Source organism: Populus euphratica, unplaced genomic scaffold (genome assembly GCF_000495115.2).
Source record: "Populus euphratica unplaced genomic scaffold, PopEup_1.0 scaffold452.1, whole genome shotgun sequence".
Taxonomy (NCBI): domain Eukaryota; kingdom Viridiplantae; phylum Streptophyta; class Magnoliopsida; order Malpighiales; family Salicaceae; genus Populus; species Populus euphratica.
In genome coordinates, this window is record NW_011500333.1 from 152412 (window position 1) to 162883 (window position 10472).

A 10472-nucleotide genomic window follows, 5' to 3' on the forward strand; every position below is an offset into this window, starting at 1 on the left:
AAAAAACATGGGGTTTTTTTAAAAAAAAAAAAAAAAAAACAAAAGGACATCAAGAAGTTGATTAACTTATAGATGTCACAAATACAGAGCAAGTTGACAACTTGGAAATGTTACATTATATTGAAACATGAAAGCTAACCTTGTCTTCCAATCTTTGAATTTTATCAATTAGGAACAAGTACTCTGTCTCAAGAATCTCTCGTTCAAATTGAACTCCTTTTGAAGCTGCAGCCTACAAAATTAACACAAAATTGATTACAAACTGGCTGGGTTGGTGAAAAGAGTTTAATAAGAACCAGATAAAGCATATAACTCTGTACAAGGACTGTAGGATCCTCCACAACCTTTATTTGTGCACCAATATGATCACAGGAAGAATGTGACTCACCTGGTTTAGAAATGTTTCAGTCTGGTGAGTCTTGGAGATCCTCCTCCTGAGATCTACAAGGAGAAAAGGAGACTCAACAATTCATATGTGCATTAGAAAGTGATTTTATGCAAGATATACTTCATCTTAATGATCAAATTATCCTTGATATCCATGAAGATCACAATTGGTTAAATACAAATAATCAATTTATGGTATCATATTTGTGCTGGTTGAGATCAATTTGAAGTATAAAATACAGTGCCACTATCTCATCTACAACTGAAAAGCTCAAGTTTTTTAATGTTTTGTATTCTTGTTATCTAAGTAACACATGATTTATGCTGATGAAGCCAGGAGAAAAAGTTCTTAATAAGTACAGCTAAAGGGGCAACGGTTGAAAACAGAAAATAGAAAAACGAAAGAAAGAAAATTTGGAGCCTGTCAGAGTTCTGTGATAGTGGGGCGTAAACAGTTTAATAATAGGTGTTGAGTTAATATTGAGAGTGATGCTAACATTAATGAACAAGATTAAGAAGAGACAAAGTACTTTCCCTGGTCATTAATCACTCTTGCCTTCAAACTCAAACATGAATACAGAATGACCCATTAGAGGGATTGAGGGAAAGGTTCATGAGCAAAATACATAATCTGTAAGAAACTATATTCTTAGGTTTCTCTCCAAAGAAAGTACGAAGACTGTTCTACAATTTGTTAATGTTTTAAATTTGACTTTCTCTGACGCTCTTGTGCACGCTGCATCCTTTCTTTGACGTCTGTTACAATCAATTCATTATTTATTATAACCAATAACAAACTTTAATCTAATTTCTGCAAGTCCAATTACTGATTAATTTCAAACTTGAGAGCTAATACTATTTTGGTTGCACGTTCCTAACACCTCAAACCTAACATTCCATTCCTGTAAGAAGTTCAAGGAATTTATCACCCAAGTCCAGCAACTGACTTAACTTCCATCACTAGCATGTGCCTAGCACATTTCCACTTCATAAACCTTCAGAATGTTGGTTTATTGAGATCTACATCCTGACAACAACCTTTACAAACGTTTTTTTCTCTTTCCTTCAATTATCCCATAATGAATTGACTGTAAAGACTGCTGATGCATGCTTTAACATTATCTCTATTTCAAATGCTTAACCCCACTTTTTTCAAGAACTGATTGAAACATAAAAGGACCATATACAAGATACATAGCAGGTTCATTAAAATAATCAGATCATAATCCAAGCGTGCACACCTTCAAGAGCCACTTCTTTTAATTCAAATTGTTGCCGGAGTTCTGCCACCTGATTAATCTAGTCACAAAAATACAAATAAAAATAAATAGAATTATTATGTGCATACATGTTGTACTATATACATCAAGAAAATTTCAAAATATAATCAGCTAAGGCTAGCATTGCACATGGTCCTTTAACAAAATAGCACACCAAACTAGAATAAAAGGCATGTATTAGAACTCGAGGGAAAAAGGCTATAATTAAGCAAGGTAGAGTTATAAAGCAAAGTATCAAAAATAGAAGTTAATAAACTTTCTTCTACTGTTATTCTATTGGGAAAGAATGCAATTTATTCAAAACAGACAGAGAATAACTCAAACCAGATTCTGAATGAAAAGGAAGGTAGATTAATCATAACCCAACCACTTGAATTAGAAGTCCATCATACCTCTAGTTCAAGATTCTTCTGTGCAGTAGCAAGGGATCTTGCAAGATCAGCATTTGTGGTCTGCAATCACATTGCTCTTTAGAGACAACTAATTTAACAAAAAATACCCATGCTTTCTATTAAAAAAATTCAAAGGATATAGAAACAAATACCAGTCTAACTACATCTAAAGTGCATATGAAACAGGCTAATGTACCTCAAGTTTAGCCAATCTAGAAAGAACTTCCATTCTAGTATTATTATGTTTCTGCTTTTCTAAGTCAACAGCTTCCATTGTTTCCATTGTCGTTGTCTGAAGCTCCGAAGCCTGTCAGAGAAAGAAGTCATCACACAATTACTGCTGGTAAGAAAGGATAAGTTGATAAAGGTTTAAATTCTACAAATGTAAATATCACATGGTAAGAATCAAAAGCACTGACCACCAATATGGTTTGCACTGTCTTACTTGACCATGTCACTTATAGCAAATTCTTAGTTTACAGTTGTCTTAGAGACATTGGTATTTTGAAAGATAAGTGGAAAGCAAAATCTGACCCAGGGTTAAGCCAATGCAAGCATAATCAAAAAGATATCGGCACCCCTATAAGTGAAATTTCAGCTTGGTCTATGTTTTTGAAGCTTGATATGAGCTAGGTCAGGTGGGTAGACTGGATACTATGGCTCTTGGAAAAAAACAGCTAGGGAGCCAATGTGGCGGGGGGGGGGGGGGGGGGGGGGTTGAAGTTTTCTAGGACCGGAAGCTAATTATAATTGCATAGAAGCAAGGCTTAAATCCTTGTACTTCATCTCAGACATCAGAAACCCACCAAGGCATGACCTGTCGAAGGAGCCTAATCCTTGTACTTCATCTCAGACATCAGAAACCCAGGCATGTCGAAGGAGCCAGAAAACTTTTCAACATCAGCCTTCAGTGCCTCAATGTCCTTCTCTTACAACTTTAAAATTTTGGAACTTTAAGAGTTTTTGCTGTATAAGAAGTGGGACCTGGGGCAATCTTGACAGGGAGGAAGGCTAGTACTAGCAATTTCAGCCACCCTGAACAGTAATTTGAAGTTTCTCCACCCACTTAAATCATTAGGTTGGATAGATTCGCTTTCTCAACAGAATTATAAATAGAATGGATTCCAGTTGATTTGATCAGCTCAATCCATTGTCCTATTATTTTCATCGATGTTCAACAATAACACGTGTATAGCAAGCAGCACGTAGAAAATTGACTCTAATTTTTTTGTTCACTTTGCTAAAATCAAGAATATGTTACGCGTTTTTGGACGTGCATTAAATCCAAAACAAAGGATTCTTAAAGGCCCATTCTTTCCAATCAAATATATCATGATCTAAATTACACTAACAATAAAGAAAACAAATCAACTATAAGAACAAAGTGAATGCCTAGTATTACCTCTTGTACTTGTTGTTTTGCTCGTTCTTCAAGTATTTTCTCCAAGCTCTGCTTCTCCCCTTCCAATCTGGCAACCATATTCTCCCGCTCTATGATGGCCTGCACAGCTTTAGCTGCCGCTCTTTCGGCCAAAATCTTCTTCCTTCTCTCCCTCTCCTGTTCACTTTCAGAATCAGATGATGAACCCGAATCACTATCTGAATCAGAGCTCTCATCGCTAGTCGAATCATTTTTCTTCAAATCATCCGAGACAGAGCTTCTAGATGCAGCCCGAGTTCCCTGCTTCCCTTTCACAGTACTTTTCAAGCGACCATAAACATCACCAACTCCCTTCTTCACATCAGATATCCCATCTATTTTCTCCGGTGCAGAAAGCAAAGCAAAATTCTTATTTGCCACATGCAAAACCTCCCCTTCCACCGCATCCTTGTTTTCAACACGCCCGCCATTTTCTTCACTTCCCTCATCCTTCCTTTCTCCAACTACCTCACTACCCACATTCTTATTTTGCTCCGGTCCTTTCCCATCCATAACCTTACCATCACTTGGCAACTCAACACTTGAAGACCTAGCTGATGAGCCAGACTCCTCTCCATCACTTGGTTTCCCATTCAACTTTAAATCCAACCTCTTTGATGTCACCCCACTGTTATTCTTATCACTATTAGCCCTAACCTTCTGATTCCTTTTCGCCTCGACCACGGACGAATTCGAAACCAAACTCCCTTGCCTCCTACCCTCCTTTCTCAACCCACGAATGGCAGGTGCCCCATTACTCCGATTTGGCGAACTTGCATTCTGACTCGGAGGAGTGCCAAGTAGCTCAGTCCAGTCACTATCAGTAAGCGTTGCCCTAGGTTTGGGAGAAATTTTCGGGACATTCAAAACCTCCTTATCATTGACACTACCAACAACATTGTTATGAACAACATTATTCTTATTCTTATTAATAGCAAAATCAGCATTCAATTTTCCGTTGTATTCATTGTTAAATTCAAGTGTTTTCTTCTTTAATTGATCCTTTAAAGACAGAGAACCCCCGGCTTTCGCTGGGAGATCAAATTTCTGATCATCGTCAGATCGTGACTGTTCGTTCTTCTTCAAAGATTCTGCTGCTTGCTGATCGATCTGAACCGTTGATCACCAAAAAGAAAGCAGAAAAAAAACTAATTATCATCCAAAAAATTATAAAAATAAAAAACAAACTGTAATAACAGCAGCACAATGACATTGAAAATAAAACCAAAATCATAATAATGACGATGACGATGATGATGATCTGTTTGGCTTGTGAAAAAAAATAAAAAAGAGAGGAGAAAAGAGGAATTTGGCTTGCCTGTTCGAAGAAGGTTTCGGCGACTTTGAGCTTTGAAGAGATCCAATTCGCCATTCTCCCTCTCTCTCTCTCTCTCTTTGTTCTTTTTTTGGAGTTGAAATTAGTGAGTGTGAGGTTGTGGTTTCCGCACAAGACACATTTTAGCAAACCGCATATAATTTTGATTTGCAGAGAAGCGAAGAAAAATGGGGAGAAGGGATATAGGTGTTGTTGAAGAGGTGAAGCTAATGTAACGGGTAGGTGAGATATGTGAGGGTGGAAGGTGTGGTCTGTGAGGAATGGAAAGGAGACCGGGATGTGATTGTTGTGGTTTTACGCAAGTGAGAGTAGAATGTAAATTGAGTTGGCACGTGTGGGGATTATGACACAGTAACGTTTCAGACAAGAGAGAGAGATAAACAGATGGATAGTGGATACAAGAGAGTCGAGGGAATTTGCCTTTTTGGTATTGCATTTTAATCGTACTTGTTTATGTTTAAAAAACATGCTTGTTTTAGAAATACAATATATTAATATTTTCAATATCAAATAGGTTAGATATTAAAAGTTTTAAAAAAATTATTTTAATATATTTTTAAATATAAATTATTTTTAAAAGATAATATATACCATAATATCAAACACATAATAAAAAAAACTAAAATAGATTTTATTTAAGTTTGCTTGTAGATAATTCAAATGTTTGATTTCTAATGTGGTTTTTTTATTTCTTGTTCAATTCTAAGATTTATTTTATTATTTTCAATCTAAATCTTACTTGAAAAAAAAAATTAGTTATTGATGGAGATAGAATTTATGCTATACCATGGACTATCCAAATTTTTCTAGCATAAAAAAGATACCAATAAACATAAGTGTTAATAAAAGCTAAAAAATCAAAGATGGTACAAATAAATTTAATAAATTTGGTTAATTTAAATAATATAAATAAAAAAAAAGCAATGATAATATATAAACGGACAAGAAAATAACAACAATGAAAGGTCAGGAAAACCTGGTCTTAGCCTATTCAAATTAGAATGTCAAATCTACAACTTAATTATGATAAAAGGATAACCTTGTAAAAATTAGACTGAGTAAAACTATAAAGGTCGATTATTAAATAACTTGATATTGAAGGGAAAAATTAAAAAAAATTTCAATTTCATCTCTCAGTATTTAATTTTAAATTATTTTATATCAAATTCATTTATCATTCTTTTTATTGTTATTTCTTTTGTTTTGGTTTCTTTTTTATTATTTTTTTAATTTTATCTTTCAATATTTTGTTGAAATAGAATTTTACTTTGTTATTTTTTAGGATTTGCCTTGTATGAGTTTAGTCTTGGGCTTATGATCGGGATCATAAGTTTCAAAAGTCAACATATGTTGATTTTAGTATTTTTAGGTCCTTTTTAAAAATTAATTTTTTTTTCAATTTCATCCTTCAACATTTGATTTATTGAAAATTGGTTGTCATGTTTTAATTTTCATTTTATGGATGTCACACGTATGCAGCATCGCGACAATCATCCATCCTAAAAAAATTGTATATGGTCTTTTTCTGACAAAATATGGAGAGATAAAGAATTCTTGTCTTTTATCAGTAGAAAATTGAAATGGGAGTCGCCACCTAGTATTCTGGTCACTATGAACCTAATTGGTCGTAGAGATCGGGTATGAAGATTAGTTGCTGAACCTAATTGATCGTAGAGATCGGGTATGAAGATTAGTTGCATAAAAAGAAGGTATTAACACCCTAAATACGCCTAACTTAAAGTAAGTTGCATTGTTTTATTGCCTGATAAAATCTGAAGTCATATTTTGTTTTCTAATTTGTCGGTCTCTTTAAGGTTAAAGAAAAGTCCACCTCTGTAAAGAGATCCTTATCTTATTGGGTAAAAAAACCTAATTGTTCTATGCTGGCAATGAAAAAACATACCTTTTTAATATCAGGAATACTTTTTTCATATAAATTCATAATTCCTGAAATTTTGACCAATGTTGTTTTTATAATTTTGGCTAATATTCTCTTGACTTCAATAAACTGATTTTTAAAGTTAAAATGCATGCTATAACATTATTTTTTTGGTGTATGAGAAACACAACATGATTTTTTTAGCTTTTTTTAAATTTTTTTGTATTTTGAAAGTTTTGACCAAAACTAAGTATTTTAATATTGAATTTTTAATAAGTATTTTAATATTGAATTTGTATTTTTACTAAGTATTTTAATATTGAATTTTTATTTTTACGACATAAAATGCAGACCAATATTAAGGAAAAAAGACATAAATCAAAAGGTGGAAAATCACAAATATTAAAAGAAACATAAATTTTATTTTATTATTTTTTTTGAAATGGGTCAGACCCGACCCAGAACCAAATGGACTAGTTACTGTGTCTAAGCACAATAACTAACCCTCTATCATTTGCTGCAAAAAGTGATTATTCACATCTTGCATGTAAATGCAGACGGCGACTGAGCAAAGGAGAAAGAGACAGGGCAGCTAAAGGTTACCCTGGGAGTGGTGCAACCTGAGCTTGGCCGTTAGTGGCTGCGGCGGTGTTGTTATCGAGTTGTAAGGACTGCGGTGGGCGGCCATGCTTCTCCTTCTTCTTCCTCTCCCTCCTCTATTTTTTTTCTTTCTTTTGTTTTCATTCTCCCCTCTCTTCTCTTGTCTTTTGTTTTGCTTCCTTTCTCTCATTAACTTCCCTCCTTCTCTTTTCCTGTTTGTGCTCCTCTGCAATTTTGATTTAAAAATCAATGCAATTGTGTCTCTGCCAAAAATCAAACAGAAGCCCTGAAGTTAGTCGTATTTTTCACTTTGGTCCTTGATTTTGAATTTATGCAATTTGGCCCTCAATTGAGCAATAATCTTCTAATTTTTCTAATTTGGCTCTTGATTTGGTGTAATTATAACGCCTCTATTTATGCAAGTTTTTTCATTTTTATGCATAAACTTCAATATTTATGCAATCAAGCCCTTGATTTGACCAAATTAACTCTTAAAATTTATAATTTGACCCCAGAACTTTAATTTCTTCCAATTAAAGCCCAAATTGACTCCAAAATAAATTTTTCTTGCAATCAAACTTTCCATAAATTCAATTAAACCTTTAATAAAATTTAATTGAGTCCATAAACTTTTGATTTTGAACTTTTTTTTCTTAAATTGAATTTTCTTTATGAACAAGGATCTTATCAGTCAATAAAATACCATCAAATTTTACTCTTTGTATTTTGAACCCCCTCAACCAATTTTTAACCATTTTTTGAGCGTTTTGACATTCTTTTCTCATTATTCTTATTTTTTAACTTTTTTTTAATACATATTTTTTATTTTTTATGTTTTTTTCTTGTGCGGGGGCTCAAAAATAAGTTATGACAGTTGCTCCCTCTTTACAATGCTTACGGAGCAAAGATTTTGCATAGTAAGTGTTGAAAAGATAAAAAAAACTATATTTATGACACTGATCTTCTTAAAACTTGGTTGACCAGAAACCTTATTCGGCGATTCCTTTGTATCAAAATTAAAATATAATTATGGTTGGGTTAAACTTAGATTTATTTCGCCAATCTCTTTTAACTAGAATCAAAATCCGGTGTATGGTTGGGCTAAACTAAGATTCCTTTTGTCAATCCCCTTTAACTATAACCAAAATCCTGTGTGGTTGGGCTAAATTGAGATTCCTTTCGCCAATCCCTTTAACCAGAATCAAAATTCTTTGTGTGGTTAGGTTAAACTAAGATTCCTTTCACCAATCTCTTTTAACCAAAACCAAAATTCTGTGTGTCCAAACCATTTATTTTTTGAAGAAAGATGGTCTATATTCATGGGCGGCCTGTCCATACCATTTATTTTTTGAAGAAAGACGGTCTATATTCATGGGCGGCCTGCCCACGCACTCACACGTAGCCTAGTCTATTTTCATGGGCGACTTACCTATACATACGTAAAATGATCTATTTTCAGAGGCGACCAGCCCACACACTCACACTTATCCTGGTTTATTTTCATTGGCAACCTTTCCAAACCTACTCAAAGTGGTTTATTTTCAAGGGCGACTTACCCAAGTAAAAAAAGAAGGAGTGGTCTTATTGTAATGAGTGACTTACCCAAGTGGAGGAATAATCTCATTGTAATGGGTGACCTACCTAGATAAAAATATAGAGAATGGTCGAATTATAATGGGTGACTTACCCAAGTGAAGGAATAGTCTCATTGTAATGGGTGACCTACCCAAGTGAAGGAATAGTCTCATTGTAATGGGTAACCTACCTAGAAAAAAACATGGAGAATGATTGAATTATAATGGGTGACCTACCCAAGTGGAAAAAGAAAAAGTGGTCGTGTTGTAATGGGTGACCTACCCAAGTGAAGGAATAGTCTCATTATAATAGGTGACCTACCTAGATAAAAATATGAAGAATGGTCGAATTGTAATGGGGGACCTACCCAAATGGAAAAAAAAAAAAAGTGGTCGTGTTGTAATGGGTGACCTACCCAAGTGGAGGAATGGTCTCATTATAATGGGTAACCTACCCAGATAAAAAAAACATGAAGACATGGTTGAAGTGTAATGGGTGACTTACCTAGGTGGAAAAAAAAAAAACAGTGATCATGTTGTAATAGATGACTTATCCAAACAAAAACATGGAGAATAATCGAATTGTAATGAGTGAGCTACTCAAGTGGAAAAAGAAAGAGTGGTCGTGTTATAATGGGTGACCTATCCAAATGGAGGAATGGTCTTATTGTAATGGGTGACTTACCTAGATAAAAACATGGAGAATGGTTAAATTGTAATGGGTGATCTACCCAAAATGAAAAAAAAAAAGTAGTCGTGTTATAATGAGTGACCTACCTAATTAGAGGTCTCATTGTAATGAATGACCTACCTAGATAAAAAAAAAAACATGGAAAATTGATCAAATTTTAATGGGTGACCTACCCAGAAAAGATGAGTGAGGGCTCTAAGGCTCATTTAAAAGGAGGTGGGGTTAGAAAACACATTATCTAAGTGGTGATGGATTACTAATTTGCTGAAAAGTTGAAAACCATGCATTAATGATTGATATGTATATATATTTACCTTAGAAATATAGGCCCCCATTTCTTTATAGTGTCTTTCTTTTTCTCAAAAGTTGGAGTGTTAGTAGTAAACTTCAAAGGCCTTTTCACCCTTGCTTACTCGAGTCACATATTGTGATCTTGACTTCTAAGAAGGGCTTAATGTTATCATATTTCTTTATCCTCCAACTTTTATCTCAACGGATGCTAATTTTTTGACATTTTCTTTAGAAAATGAATCATGGAGTTAGCCTTACCAGGTGTTTGCCCCCCAAGTGTTCAAATTGGGTTTATTTTAAGGTAAGGATATGTGAAAATAGGTTTGGGTTTTTAGTACACGGAAATGTTTTTATTTACAATCTTTGAAACTTTCAACTTATTCCAACCATAAAAATTATTTTAACATTGGTTCAAAATAAACTTGTTCTAAAAAAATTCAAGTGATTCCTATCGACAAGTTTTTGATGAAAGCATTTTGAAGCTTTTAGGTTAAAGATGAGGTGACATTTGGTTGGTCATAAAAAGTTGAAATTTCAATTTGAGGGTTATTGAGAACCAAATCGGTTCAAAGCAATTATTTGATTTGCATGAATAATGATTTGACCTGCACGAGAAAGCACT

At 34.0% G+C, this 10472-nt stretch overlaps 1 protein-coding gene across 1 annotated transcript in view; it reads right to left on the minus strand.

Annotated features, from left to right (window-relative positions):
* GC2 (golgin Putative 2) overlaps positions 1-5033 on the minus strand; it is a 7379-nt gene extending 2346 nt beyond the window's left edge. The window contains exons 1-7 of the mRNA XM_011010047.1: positions 4798-5033; positions 3462-4589; positions 2256-2366; positions 2060-2119; positions 1629-1686; positions 389-441; positions 140-232 (exon numbers count right to left, since the gene is read on the minus strand). Coding sequence (XP_011008349.1) covers positions 140-232; positions 389-441; positions 1629-1686; positions 2060-2119; positions 2256-2366; positions 3462-4589; positions 4798-4851 — 1557 coding nt within the window. The 5' untranslated portion in view covers positions 4852-5033. The remainder of the gene's footprint in view (positions 1-139; positions 233-388; positions 442-1628; positions 1687-2059; positions 2120-2255; positions 2367-3461; positions 4590-4797) is intronic.
* Between the last annotated feature and the right edge of the window lie 5439 nt (positions 5034-10472).